This window comes from Pongo pygmaeus, chromosome 7 (genome assembly GCF_028885625.2).
Source record: "Pongo pygmaeus isolate AG05252 chromosome 7, NHGRI_mPonPyg2-v2.0_pri, whole genome shotgun sequence".
Classification (NCBI taxonomy): domain Eukaryota; kingdom Metazoa; phylum Chordata; class Mammalia; order Primates; family Hominidae; genus Pongo; species Pongo pygmaeus.
In genome coordinates this window covers 38,518,821-38,533,056 of record NC_072380.2, presented here as the reverse complement: position 1 = coordinate 38,533,056, position 14,236 = coordinate 38,518,821, and the positions used below count along the sequence as shown (strand labels likewise).

General features: G+C 42.1%; 3 protein-coding genes across 15 annotated transcripts in view; 2 read left to right on the top strand and 1 right to left on the bottom strand.

The window, feature by feature from the left end:
• Window positions 1-7,326, top strand: part of NSD3 (nuclear receptor binding SET domain protein 3) — a 113,211-nt gene extending 105,885 nt beyond the window's left edge. For all 6 annotated transcript variants that reach the window (XM_054498608.2, XM_054498606.2, XM_054498604.2 and 3 more), the window contains 2 exons: window positions 493-697; window positions 1,118-7,326. In XM_054498608.2, the coding sequence (XP_054354583.1) occupies window positions 493-697; window positions 1,118-1,359 (447 nt within the window). In that variant the 3' untranslated portion in view covers window positions 1,360-7,326. The remainder of the gene's footprint in view (window positions 1-492; window positions 698-1,117) is intronic.
• DDHD2 (DDHD domain containing 2) overlaps window positions 3,391-14,236 on the bottom strand; it is a 42,897-nt gene continuing 32,051 nt past the window's right edge. For 2 of the 5 annotated variants that reach the window (XM_054498613.2, XM_063668631.1), the window contains one exon: window positions 3,391-3,671. The gene's annotated coding sequence lies outside the window, so the exon portion shown is untranslated. Of the gene's footprint in view, window positions 3,672-4,544; window positions 8,773-14,236 lie in introns of those variants that run through there. The other 3 variants (XM_054498612.2, XM_063668630.1, XM_063668628.1) reach the window with 2 other exon arrangements.
• On the top strand, window positions 7,676-13,897 carry PLPP5 (phospholipid phosphatase 5). Of its 4 annotated transcripts, none has more exons than XM_054498617.2 (7): window positions 7,676-7,899; window positions 8,031-8,139; window positions 8,612-8,648; window positions 9,059-9,122; window positions 9,634-9,758; window positions 10,710-10,880; window positions 12,418-13,897. In XM_054498617.2, exons 1-7 carry the CDS (start codon window positions 7,676-7,678, stop codon window positions 12,576-12,578), a joined length of 891 nt encoding a protein of 296 aa, XP_054354592.2. In that variant the 3' UTR covers window positions 12,579-13,897. The 4 variants fall into 4 exon arrangements, with proteins under 4 accessions (XP_054354592.2, XP_054354591.2, XP_054354596.1 ...); XM_054498616.2 differs by having other exon boundaries at window positions 8,558-8,648; XM_054498621.2 differs by lacking the exon at window positions 8,612-8,648 and having other exon boundaries at window positions 7,804-7,899.

Below are 14,236 nucleotides of genomic sequence, written 5' to 3'. Positions count from 1 at the left end.
CCAGCCTGGTGACAGAGTGCGACTCAGTCTCCAAAAAAAGTCAATGAAAGGCTGAGGCAGGAGGATCACTTGAGCCCAGAAGTTTGAGACCAGCCTGGGCAATATAGCAAGACCTTGTCTCTACAAAATAAATTACAAAAATTAGCCAGGCATGATGGCATGCACATGTAGTCCCAGCTACTTGGGAGGCTGAGACAAGAGGATTGCTTGAGCCCAGGAGGTCGAGGCTGCAGTAAGCCAAGATTGCACCACTGCACTTCAGCCTGGACAACAGAGCGAGAACCCCATCTCAAAAATAAAATAATTTTTAAGTCAGTGAAAACAAAACTTTATTTTTCTTATAGTATTTGTTGCAGCATAAGGCCTCCTGATGTTTTTAGGTAATTGTACAACAGATGAATTTAAATGAATGCAAGGTTGTAGGGTTTTCCTGTGTCCAGCTTCATGCACTGTCTGTGATGTTTGAAACTATGATCCTTTCTTTCCTGCCAGTCGGCATGTGCGTCAACAACTGAAGAGAAGGCAAAAAATGCTAAGTTAAAACAGAAGAGACGAAAGATCAAAACAGAACCAAAGCAGATGCATGAAGATTACTGTTTTCAATGTGGAGATGGTGGAGAGCTGGTCATGTGTGACAAAAAAGACTGTCCCAAAGCATACCACCTCCTATGCCTTAACCTGACTCAGCCACCATATGGTAAGCTGGACCTTCAGGACCCTTTCCCTAATTTGTGTCTTTACCAACTATGTGTAACTCACAATATATTCCATGCCTTGGGATAGGAAATGTTGGATAGAACAAACAATAGCAAAAAATTACACTGGCAAAAATCTTTCCCCTTACACATTTGGGATACCTTGTGGTTCATCAAGGATAGGTTTCTTGTATACTGTTCCCATAGGTGGGTAGTTGGTACCTATGGCGTTGGGTTTTGGCCAGTAGCTCACATCCATCCTAAATAGTACACCCAGATCTGTGTTTGGTTGAAATTTGGAGTTGTATTCAATTGAATTCCATCTCCAATGAGAGAAGAAGGAACCTGGGTTTTTCATGGGTAATCAAGACAGGCACTAACTTGGGCACTTCTCCTTCTTCCTCCCCTTCTCCCCGCATTAGGAAAGTGGGAGTGTCCGTGGCATCAGTGCGATGAGTGCAGCAGCACAGCTGTTTCCTTCTGTGAATTCTGTCCACATTCATTTTGTAAAGATCATGAAAAGGGGGCCCTGGTTCCCTCTGCACTGGAAGGCCGCCTCTGCTGCTCGGAACATGACCCCATGGCTCCTGTGTCACCAGAATACTGGAGCAAGATAAAATGTAAATGGGAATCACAAGATCATGGAGAAGAAGTAAAAGAATAAATGTGTGGTGTCCCCTCCTTTCTATTTAAGTGAAAAAAGCAAATAGATCATGCATTTAAGAAGAAGAGACTGCTACAGTGCATACAGCCTTTGCCATCGGAACTGCCTTATTAAAGCAAAAATGGGAAACCAGTTCATGCAGGCAGAAGCAGTTGGTGGTGTCTGGTTTTTGTTTTGTTTGGTTGGTTTGGGGATTCTTTTGTGGAGGGTTAAATTCCCTTGGTCTTTTCTTGCCTTTTATTGTGCTTCAATGCCATTGCAGCTTGAAAAAGAAATGTTTTTGCTGTTCAAGTAAGAACAAAGAGAAAAGAAAGTTTTGTTAATCAGATAAATTTAAAGTCTAAGATGTGTTCCTTGGTTGTATAAAGCAAAAGTAGCCATCATTCCTTTATTTATTTTCATTTTTAGGAATTTCAAGAAGTGTAGTTCAATAGTCTAATCAAGTGTGTGTGTGTTTTAAGTAGGAATCTGAGAAAGCCCTCTAGGAAAGGGTATGATAAGCTTTATATACCTCTTTACTGAGCAGTAGGTAGGCTCACTTCTCTTTCCCTTCAAAATGCTTTTCATAAGCTTAGAGAAGGGCTCTATGGAAGTATTAAATCTGGCCTCTTGAAAACAATGCCTTGGTGGATTTTACCTCTGTGGTCTTAAACAAGGTGGGCTTTGTACTATGGTAACTTTACCTAGAAAGGTATATGGTGTGTTTCCTTGTGGAAGGAAAAAAAGGAATGGATATGCTCACTGATTTTCGAAACGTTTTCCATTGACATGGATGGTTTGGGTTTTGGATGAAGTGCGTTTCTGTGGATATGAAGCATAGTTGAAATTGTCACTCCTATTTTCCTGACACTGATAAAGGCAGCTAAAGGGGGATGAAGGCACAAACCAAAATTTGGATCATGTAAGCACCATTTTCTGTCCAATTTTATTGTAGACCCTGGTCTCAATTGGAGAGAATTACAGGCATTTTATTTTTTGTCTCTGTTTTCCTCTCCTACTCAAACATTTCTTTTGTCATCTGACCATTCAGTCATGTTTCCTGGTAAAACCACACAAGTGAGTCTGAATTGTATTTGAATAGATCTTTTTGGTTGAGTTCCTAATTTGGGGGGTGAAAGTAGTAGGGGCATCCCCAAGTTACATGTAAAGAATTTCTATTATTATCCAGTACTTAAGATTGCTCCCATTGAGTAAGGGGAAGAACTTCTACTTTTACAGGGTGCATAAGAGCCACACAAACACACTTCATCTTAGGAAGCACTTGGAGAAAACTCCCAAGAAAGTCAGTGTTAGCAAAAATGGTTGACGGTGAAGAAAGTCAGTGTTAGCAAAAATGGTTGACGGTGACGCTTGACTCTTATAGACGCGAGTATACCAAGATGTCTGCTCACCAAACTCACTTGCTTTTAATGCTTAGGAATATGTATATTCCAGTATTCCTTGTATGAAAATAATTAGTAATGTCAGACATTGTTGTAACACTGTACTAAGTAGAAGTCTAGGGTTAGCTTGAATGAATGTTAACTTTCTCTGTGAATTTTGACTGCTTACAATTGCTGGTACCTGGTAGCATTTATTTTCCCTCAAGTACCTAGTAACCTTATGAAGGTAGGGAGGGTAGATGCTCTACCACATTCCTTCAGCTGTATTGAGTGTTGCATTTGCTTATCAATTTAGAGCTCTTCTATGGAAAGAGGGTGAAAATCTGTTTTGTGCCTCTTTTTTTTGTATGTAAATGTGCAATTATACTGGATTTTCTCTTGTAAAAAACAACACTACAGTTCTTTTACTGAAGCTCCTAAACTGCCATTTGCCTGACTCCAGCAATTAATTCTGCGGTGACTCATTGGGCTTCCAGTACTTCTGTTGATTAGACACGGTCCCAAAAGAAAGAGCAAAATGGAAAATGCGATCCATGTCACCAAATATAATTGCTACAAGTAACATGAAATACAGCTCACCAAAACACTAAACTTTGCTCTTGAGCAATTATATAGTTTAATGTCCTTTTAAAAAATAAGAAAAGCTAGGTTTTATCATACTAAAATTTTATTTTGTATATGATGTTTGGTTTTTTAAACTTAATAACATAAGGATTTCCTTTAATATTCCAAATACAGTTCTTGTTGAAACAGTATCCAACATGAAATCTTATCTCCTTGCTTTTAGACTTAGTGCTATTTACTATCTAAAGACTTTTATATGGTAAGCCAGGGTACATCCTATATACTACAGATACCTTAGGTTTCAGTATTTTTATGCAGCTTCTTCATTGTGTCACATTTTGTTTTCATATCTGTAACAGAGCTCTGCTGAAATTAAAAAAAAATTATGATTAATAGGATTGTTTCAACATTTCAGAAATCAGAGTAGAAAACAAAATAGCTGCCGGGTGCAGTGGCTCACACCTGTAATCCCAGGACTTTGGGAGGCGGATGTGGGCAGATCAGGAGGTCAGGAGTTTGAGACCAGCCTGACCAACATGGTGAAACCCCGTCTCTGCTAAAAATACAAAAAGTAGCCGGGCATGGTGGCACGTGCCTGTAGTCCCAGTTTCTCAGGAGACAGAGGTTGCAGTGAGCCAAGATCACACCACTGCACTCCAGCCTGGGCGACAGAGCGAGACTCCATCTCAAAAAAAAAAGGTAACCATAGTTCTGAAATCTTTGGCCATGAATGTTCTTTAATGGTCTAAAAAGCGGTTTTAGTCATGCCGGTGCCAAGGAGCTCTCCTCACACCTCCATAGCGTCAATGTTGACCTATTTTATATATTTTTAAGTTGCAGATTATAGATGCAGAAAGAGAAAATTGTCTTTTATGTGTGCATGAGTATACATGCACTGTGCCTGTGATACACCAATGAAATATTCCAAAAGACATTGCTCACTCATAGTCTGAAGTTGGTATTTGTTAACTTTTAAATCTATATGTGGTCAGAGTGTAAGTGGCTGGTTTTTATTCTTGTCCAACAATGAAATAACTTAAAGCAGCATGGGCTAATGGTGGTATTTTTTTTAACCACATGTTAATTTGTTGAAGGAAGAAGTGAACATAAGATTTTTGATAATCAGCCTAAAGCTTCAGAAACTGGATCAGTAAGAGCTAAAGATGAAATCCTGGGAAACCTTCCCAGGCACTGTGCAGGGGAGGGAGGGGCTGGACTGCCACTGCTGCAAGGGAAGAATCGGAAGAGCTGCCTGTGGCTGGCTGAGAAGGGCAAGGTGGATGGCCCTTCATTCCTGGAAGGCTGAAGCAGCCAGAGGCAGTGATTCACCTCTTTAATGTCTAATCAGGGAGAGATACAGGAGTGAGGTGGGTTTTATTTTCATTTTTGTTTTAACAAGCTCCCACTCTATCTTAATTCTCAAAAATGATCTGGCCTCATCTATAGAACTGGCTGAGTTTGGGAATCATTTAAAATTTGGAATTTTCTGTACAAGTCAAGAACATATCTGAAAGCTAAAAAAGTAATGGAGGCAGGGGGACTGCTCCCAGCTCCCTTCTGCCATTTACACAAAATATTTGAAAACATGTCTGTAAATAACGTTGTAGAACTGAGATATTGAGTATCTAATCATGTAAAGGACCCTCAGATGGGACAGGCTGTTGGACAACTTTCCTGGTTCATGAAATGGAATTTCCTTTTTGAGTAGTTTCTTGCATGGTGTATTCCAATAGGTCAAACCCAGACCTACAGTTTGCAAACAGGCCATCTGTAGAGAATACAATCTCTGGACTGCCCAGGACTTGTTGCTTGTCTTTCATGTCATTTTAAATACAAAGCTCTTCCTTTAGCATTCACCTTAAAGTCAAGGTGTTGGCTGCTACATGCCATGTCCTCTTAATAAGATAAGAAAACAGTGGCTATGGAGCCCTCACGGCTGGGAAGCTGACATTCTATGTACTCCACATGAGAAAAAGGACATTGGAAAGTTGCTTTATTTCTGGGCAGCGTAGACTAAAGTTACTTTTCACAAGGCTGATGCATCCAGCCACCCCCAGTTGTCCAAGTTGGTGCAGACATGAACTGATGAATGGAAACACTTTCCTTTGGCCTAGGGCCACCTAGAATTGGTCTCTGGTTATATGTAAAACAAAAAGTAGAACTTGCTTCCATTTTCAGATGGACTAGGGAATACTATAATTAGACAGCTTTGCAATGAATTAACAAATACTGAAAAGTTGGAAATGTGTATATACTGAAATCTCACCAACTTTTACCTGGGGTGGGGTACCAGGAGAAAGGGGGTTATAATAGGGTAAGGGGGGGGGATAATGTTTACCACAGGTACGAAGTAGTCACTTTAACATTGAGACCTCTGCCTCATTGAATTCAGGTTTTTTAAGTACTTGAAACTCTTCAGATTCTCCTTATTTTACAGTTTCTTTTTACATTTATGAAGTAGAAAGCATTGTTTTGTAAACTGTTTTGAAAATAAATAGCCTAGTCTCTTATCCTCTTTAGCGTGGATTAAAGGTGAAGTTCTGCAAATGGGAGAGTGTTCACAGTAGATAGCTCAGACTGAACACATTTGAGGAAGAGACTCCTGCATGAGATACCAGCATTTTTACAAATACTTTTTATGTACGTTCTTTATTTTGTCATTTTGTCAACCTTCTCCCCAAGCACATCTTCTTTCCTTTTACTATGTCTATGTAGGGAAAAAAATAAACAAAAAATTGCACTTATGTTACACTCCCAAAATGTGGGTAATCCGTGTCTTTCAAAAAACATTTCTGTTTTTTGTTTTGTTTTGGTCAGTCCATTGCACAAGTGACAAGTTTGGGTGCTTGTGGCACGTATGTATGAAGGGGGAGGGGGATGAGAATTGCCTGTCCTTCACTAGGCTGTAAAAGTAATTTACATGTAAGTAAAAAGGGAAAATAGAATAGATGCCAAAGTCATTTATTCAGTCCTTAGTTTTCTTATGTGGCATTACCGCATCTGCTAGTTAGCGAGAAAGCACCCTCAGCTTTTACTGCTCCCCTCCCTGCCTGCCAACACACTTGATGTGTGCAAACAGCCCTCAAGTATCTGTCAGATTACCTATATAAGGTATTGATAAGGTATTCTTGTCAGTTTAGAAATGGACTGGATAAAACTTACTTTGTTGTTATTATTTTATCTCATTTGTCCTGTTACATGCCCTATGTTAAGAAAATTATATTGCCACTAATAACCAAGATGCTAAATGAGTATTACAACTGGCTAATACCATTTTTTATATACAAGGGTATGTGTATATTTGGAATTGATATGAGAAATTCATTTGTACCCATTTGAGTGATATTGCACAACAAACACAGATATCTACAGACTCCGTTTTCATTTTCTCGTGTTCTTTATGATAATGATCTTTGTAGATTGGCTATTTCTGTACTTTATCTGTAATAAACTTTGTAGATCCTGTGAACCGTTACTTTGCCTAAATCACTTGAGACTTGAGTCTTTAATAACAAAGCATCAATATTCATTAAAGTCAATCTCTTTTGAGTTTCTGTGACTTGGCTAGAAGCTCTTGACACTAAGGGATTAGTGTTAATTTTCCCTGGGGGTGTTCCACTAGGGCATTACTGTATAATGACTTGATGTTGCCACATAGACTTCAAGATATATAATATTTTGAGGATTTTGTTGATTGGCCTATGTTTTATTGCATAGTGTGAAACGTGTAAAGCTTGGTTAACCTGTATATAGATAGCTTATTGTTGACTAGTTATAGTGTATTTAGGGTTGCCTGTAATATTTAAGCTTCTTTACTGATGTGTGTGCTGGTAGGAACATAATTTTTGTACATTATATTTACTGAGATGTTGCCTTTTTTATTTTACAAATACTTTGGAATTCCAATGTGTTTTTTGCTTCCGTGAGGATTAATTTGGAAAGGTTTTTAATGACATTCCACTGATTTCATATTTTGCTTGAGATTGACTTCAATAAATTGTCCTGTATGTTCCAAATTAAATATGTGGGCTTGTTCTTTGCCAATAATTTTTTGCTACAACACTGTGGCCAGGAGGCCATCCTGGGTGGGAGGACTAAATGACACAATCCAGCCAACCTCAGGCAGTGTAGCTTCCTGCAGAATGCGGCTGTGTTGCTAAGGAAGGAGGATCTGAGAGCGGGCTGTTCGGTTTTCCATTTAGAGGCGAGGTCCCAGGAGAAGGCCGCTCCCCGCGGTGGTGTGGTTGGGCCGTGGAGAGGAGCTGCTGATGGACCGCACGCCGACCTACTCGGCTGGAACTGGGCCGCTGGCTCCCTGCTGAACGCACCAGAGGGCAGCTCCGTTGGCTTTGCGTCCCCTTTGCCAGACGATGCCCTCGGCACAGCCGCCAAGCCGGCTTCCTGGGGAGCCGCCGCAGCGCGGGCGACTGGGAGAGGGGGCGGTGCGCAGTTCCCGACCCGGCCCTCCCCGCGGAGGCGGCCACGTCAGCGCAGCGTCGCTCGGGGCTCGCGGCCGGATGGGGAAGGCGGCGGCCGCGGCGGTGGCCTTTGGGGCCGAAGTGGGGGTGCGGCTCGCGCTGTTCGCGGCCTTCCTGTAAGATCCACGGCCGGGCCCGGGCGGCCCCGCTTCCCAGGCAGGCGGGCGGCAGGGGGCGGCGGGCCGGGCAGTGGGGAAGCAGGGAGGAAGCCAGGCGACCTGCTCTGCGCTTCTTTGTTCCCCTCTAGGGTGACGGAGCTGCTCCCCCCGTTCCAGAGACTCATCCAGCCGGAGGAGATGTGGCTCTACCGGAACCCCTACGTGGAGGCGGAGTATTTCCCCACCAAGCCGATGTTTGTGCGTGGAGAAAGATCGTCCCTTCTCCCTCCCCGTGACCGGGCTTCCCGCGGGCACCTGTGCGTTTTCCGCCCCGAGACGGCCTTTGTAGGGACCCACTGCCCACTCCGCTGCTGTGCGCTGGATTCCGCCTCCTAGGGCTCTGGTGTTTAAGATCCTGATTGAGAGAGGAGGGTGTCCGAGCCTCTTTGGGCTGAGACGTTTTCCCGGGCGCTCTGTGCCTCAGCCTGAGGTACCGGGGCCCGAGCGCATGGGCGCTGCTGTTCACTGGTGGCGCTTCCTGGCGCCCGGTTACGCGCACTCAGAGACCTTATGTTAGCGCTAGTGAGTCCTGCTGTGTCACGTCCCTCTTTCCTGTAGGAGCACGAGTGTGGCTTTTTTTTTTGGATTGTTTTTAACCTCTGACATTCTGATTCAGGCTATTGCATTTCTCTCTCCACTGTCTCTGATCTTCCTGGCCAAATTTCTCAAGAAGGCAGACACAAGAGACAGCAGACAAGCCTGCCTGGGTGAGCGCTAGCCCTTTCTGGCCGGTTTCTTCGTGCTGGGAACCTAGGAAGTCGTTGTGGGATTCAGCCACGGTGAGCCTGTGTGGAGGCCACTGAGTTCTGCATTCCTAAAGGAACTCTATCCCTGCGGGAGAGGAAAATAGCACTGCAGGGACTTGGTTAGGCAGGCTACACCGCAGACAGCCCTGTGCCTAAATGCACTGGGTTATTTGTACCTCAGAAATGTCTTTGGCCTAGTACAAAAGTTCTCGGCTACAAAAGAGTGATCACTGAGGACCCTAATTATTTTTGTGCCCAGGCCTGGTTGGATTCTATCCATCTCAGAAACAGCACGGCTGTTCTCATAATGAGGCCATGATCATACCTTTCCTCCTAGACAGATCCTTTTAACTAATGGCTTTGCTTTGCAGCTGCCAGCCTTGCCCTGGCTCTGAATGGCGTCTTTACCAACACAATAAAACTGATCGTAGGGAGGTAAGTGACAACCGCTAACCACCCCAGCATCTGCCTCAGCCCTTACCCACCAGAACAGAGAGGTTAATGGTGTCCACCACACGTCTTTCTCATTCTTTTTCCCTTTATCTTCACTCTGATTTTTCTTTTCTCATTCAACGCTTACTCCCTTCCCCATACCTCAGTCCTCCAGGTGACACCTGGGCTCTTTTCTGCCTGAACAGCATTTCCCACCAAAGGCCACAGCAGAGTCGGTCAGTGTCCTCTTAAGCACCTCCTGAAGCTGCAGTGTCATTTGCTGTTTGCCCTAAAAAGTAATCATGTGCTGGAGTGGGGGATTTTCCCCTAATTTAAATGCTGACCTTGGAAGTAAGGCTTTTCTCTTAGTGTGGTGACTATACTAATCCAGTTACCTTATTTTGCCTGGGGCACTATTTGACCAATAGTTAACAGGATTATTAATGTCTGCTACAACTGAAAAATAATTTCTGGAGTTAATGATTTACGTTCCAACCATGCTTCTTTCTTCCAGGCCACGCCCAGATTTCTTCTACCGCTGCTTCCCTGATGGGCTAGCCCATTCTGACTTGATGTGTACAGGGGATAAGGACGTGGTGAATGAGGGCCGAAAGAGCTTCCCCAGTGGACATTCTTCCTGTATGAATATCATATGGACTCTACCCTATGCTTGTTTTCACATCATTGAATTTAACCTAGAAAGCTAGCAGGGATGGGAAAATCTGACTACTCTTGTTTCTAGAATTTGGAAAATCCCTTCTTTAGTAACTCCACAGTTTAACAAGTCTGAGCCTTGACTATTTGGGTAAATATTACAGAACAGAAAGGTGGTTTACCTTCATGAGATTTGCACATTTAATTGTTATATTATTTGCCTAGATCCTGCAATCTTGTACTAGCAATAAAAATACCTTTAACGAAGAGTTTCTATGGGTCAGGTACTTTGAAGCATTTTCATTTCTTACCTAATTATAGCTCATAATAATCCAGTAAGGTGGGGACTACTATATTTATGAGTCCCATTTATAGATGAGGAAACTTAAAGCATCAACAAGTTAATTCATATAGCTAGTATTCCGAAAACTATACTCAGATAAAACATTAACTTTGTTTGGGGCACTAAGTCCTTCATTTTTCTGTTTCCCCTTCCTTCACAATGATTTACACTAGAAGTATACACAAAAAAGGATTAAAACATCCTCATGGCCGGGTGTGGTGGCTCATACCTGTAATCTCAGTAACTGGGAGGCCAAGGCATGCAGGTCACTTGAGGCCAGGAGTTCGAGACCAGGCTAGCCAACATGGTGAAATCCCATCTCTACTAAAAATAAAAAAATTAGCTGGGCATGGTGGCACACACATGTAGTCCCAGCTACTTGGGAGGCTAAGGCAGGAGAATCACTTGAACCCGGGTGGTGGAGGTTGCAGTGAGCCGAGCTGGTGCCACTGCACTCCAGCCTGGGCGACAGAGCAAGACTCTGTCTCAAAAAATAAATAAAAACATACTCATGCTTCCTAGCCTCCTATGTGGGGATGAATGAGGTAGCTTCCTTTAAAAGACACACCACTTAAAAGTTTTTCTTGTTCCAGTTGCATTTGCTGGTCTGGCCTTTGCGTCCTTCTACTTGGCAGGGAAGTTACACTGCTTCACACCACAAGGCCGTGGGAAATCTTGGAGGTTCTGTGCCTTTCTGTCACCTCTACTTTTTGCAGCTGTGATTGCACTGTCCCGCACATGTGACTACAAGCATCACTGGCAAGGTAAGCAAAGTACTCAGGCCATGGAAGCTTGCATATTTCACTCATTTTATTCCTAGCACTTAGCACAGAGGAGATGCTTACTAAATATCTGCTGAATGAACAAATTAATGAGTATGGATGGTCTGGGTTCTATACTAAGAATATACATTTAAAATTATAGAAAGATAAGACAAAAAGAGTTTACCAAAGATAAACATCCTAATTTTTCCATTATTTGAAGCATTGTAAGTTCAAGTTAAACTATCTACAGGAAATTTAAAACCTCAAAGTTCAACTTACTCTCTTAAAAATCAGGTTCATTGTCATAGAACTTTTGTTCAAAAACATAAGTAAAATTCAAGAAAACATAAAATTATAATTAAACTAAACAAATTTAAGCTGAATGCTATAGTAAGTAAAATATCCAAATTATAGAACACCTGGCTTGGCGCGGTGGCTCACACCTGTAATTCCAGCACTTTGGGAGGCTGAGGCAGGCGGATCACCTGAAGTCAGGAATTTGAGACCAGCCTGGCCAACATATTGAAACCCCGTCTCTACTAAAAATACAAAAATTGAGGCCAGGCGCAGTGGCTCATGCCTGTAATCCCAGCACTTTGGGAGGGTGAGGTAGGTGGATCACCTGAGGTCAGGAGTTGAAGACCAGCCTGACCAACAGAGTGAAACGCTATCTCTAAAAATACAAAATCAGCTGGGCATGGTGGCACATGCCTTTAATCCCAGCTACTTGGGAGGCTGAAGCAGGAGAATGGCTTGAACCTGACACAATTCCAAAAAAAATGGTGGAAGTATTGCCCACAGGTCCTCAGGAACCCTATTTTAAATTTTTAAATAAACTAGTTTTTTGCAAAGAGAAGCAACTTTTTTTTTTTTTTTTTTTTGAGACAGAGTCTAGCTCTGCGCCCAGGCTGGAGTGCAGTGGCACAATCTCGGCTCACTGCAACCTCCACCTCCTGGGTTCAAGCGATTCTCCTGCCTCGGCCTCCTGAGTATCTGGGATTACAGGCACATGCCACCACGCCCGGCTAATTTTTGTATTTTTAGTAGAGACGGGGTTTCACTTGTTGGTCAGGCTGGTCTCAATCTCCTGACCTCAGGATCTGCCTGCCTGGTCCTCCCAAAGTGCTGGGATTACAGGCATGAGTCACCACGCCCGGCAAGAAGCAACTCTTAAAATACTTTATTCCTTCCTCTAGGACACTTTAAATGGTGAAAATGGGCAGATGAATAGCAATAAATTGACCTTTGTTACTCTTCTGAGTTAGAAAAATTCTAATTTAGTACACTCTGAACAAAGTTTATTATACTTAAGATGTGTTTTGATTTGGTGTTCAGAGAGCAACCTGACAATGATAATCCTGTAACTATGATAAAATTGAGAATAAAAAGATTTTATTTAGAAACCATAAATCTGGAATTGAGGTTATTTTAGCCCCACAGTAGAGTATCCTGGAGGGCCAGGTCCTCTATGCTATGTGTATGTAATAGGATTTAGGAGCCTAATATTAAGAGAAGACCTTGTTTCCACTCTCTTCAGATGTACTAGTTGGATCCATGATTGGAATGACATTTGCCTATGTCTGCTATCGGCAGTATTATCCTCCTCTGACTGATGCAGAATGCCATAAACCATTTCAAGACAAACTTGCACTTTCCACTGCACAGAAGCCTGGGAATTCTTATTGTTTTGATATTTAAAAATTGAATCTGGCCGGGCGTGGTGGCTCATGCCTGTAATCCCAACATTTTGGGAGGTCAAGGAGGGTGGATCACCTGAGGTCAGGACCAGCCTGGCCAACATGGTGAACTCTGTCTCTACTAAAAATACAAAAATTAGCCAGGAGTTGTGTGCCGTAATCCCAGCTACTCGGGAGGCTGAGGTGGGAGAATTGCTTGAACCTGGGAGGTGGAAGTTCCAGTGAGCCGAGATCGCACCACTGTACTCCAGCCTAGGCAACAGAGTGAGACCCCGTCTCAAAAAAAAAAAAAAAATTGAATCTACCTCAATGGAGAACAGGTGAACTAGCCCTCCTAACCGGACCATGCACAAGACAAGAAATTCTGGCCTTTTATTTCCCCTTCCAAGGTGCAAGTGAGGACATAAGCCACACTGTATTCTGCCTCCAAATGATTACACACTTTTGCCCCTGCTCACATGGATCTATCTTGAGGAGTTATGGTTCTTTTCCACTACTGTATGCCACATGTTCTAGTAAAAGAATCTTTCAAAGGTGTCCAACACCTTATGAATCTGGTCTATCAGATTGATATCTGAAGATCTACAGTGTTTTTACATTTAATTTAAATGCCATTCTGAGAAGGATCTTGTCACAAAGAAGCCTTTACATAGCCCCACCTTGTCTCAGAAGCTAGAGTTAATTATCAAAACTTAATTTCCATTTCATATAGCTCAAAATCTTAAAATCTAGGGCATGGCCAACTAAATTACTTTGATTCTGTTTACCTTCTCTGATGACAATTCCATCAAGCCTTAAATAGGAAAATGTCGAATCTGGGGTAATTTATCACTTTTGTGCACATCTTATCTGAGTCCAGCCATCTGGTACTGCTGTGCATTTTGAACACCGTGGGCATAAACAATTTGTTGAATTACTAAGTGAACACAATAATAAAGAAGAAAATGGTCAGGAGTGTGGTTTCAGCACTACTAACAGATGACTGTTTCTACCTCATTTGACCATAACTGTGCTTGTGAGTTTCTTTCCTTCCATTCATGACTGGAGATCTGCTCAAATGCACCAACACTGCCAAGCGAATACGGCAGAAAAGAAAAATGACAGGTATCGTCATCTGAAGGACAGATGAATCTTTTTCTGCCCCTTTTTCACAATGGAATATAAGGAACAATTATAGGATGTCATCAGAACTGATGCCATAGGACCTACAGCTCCCTTTCTCTTTATTGTGATTATACTTTAAATATGACGTTGTCTTTTATATCTTCCTATATTTTCAATGTATCTTTTTCCTTCAGTAAACCTGATATTCAAATAAAATGGTAAATGTGTGCTTTTTTAAATATTTAAAGTACATTAAGGGGCTGGAACTTTAGTAAGGCAAAACATTGAATTCCCCATCCGCCCTAAGTGATTCAACTGCTGTTATCTATAGTACTGGCTAATATTTATAAGTACCAAAGGAAAGTCTCTTGTAATTGCCATGCTTTAAATTCTGAACTTAAATTCTGCCTATGACAATGAAAATACCAGTCAACAGGAAAGAACTTACATATTAGTTCTTTGCCCAAAACTTACATATTAGTTCTTTGCCCAAAACTTACTTTTTTGTTTTAGTAATACATAAAGACAGAGAAAATCGTGACTGTATTGATTTTC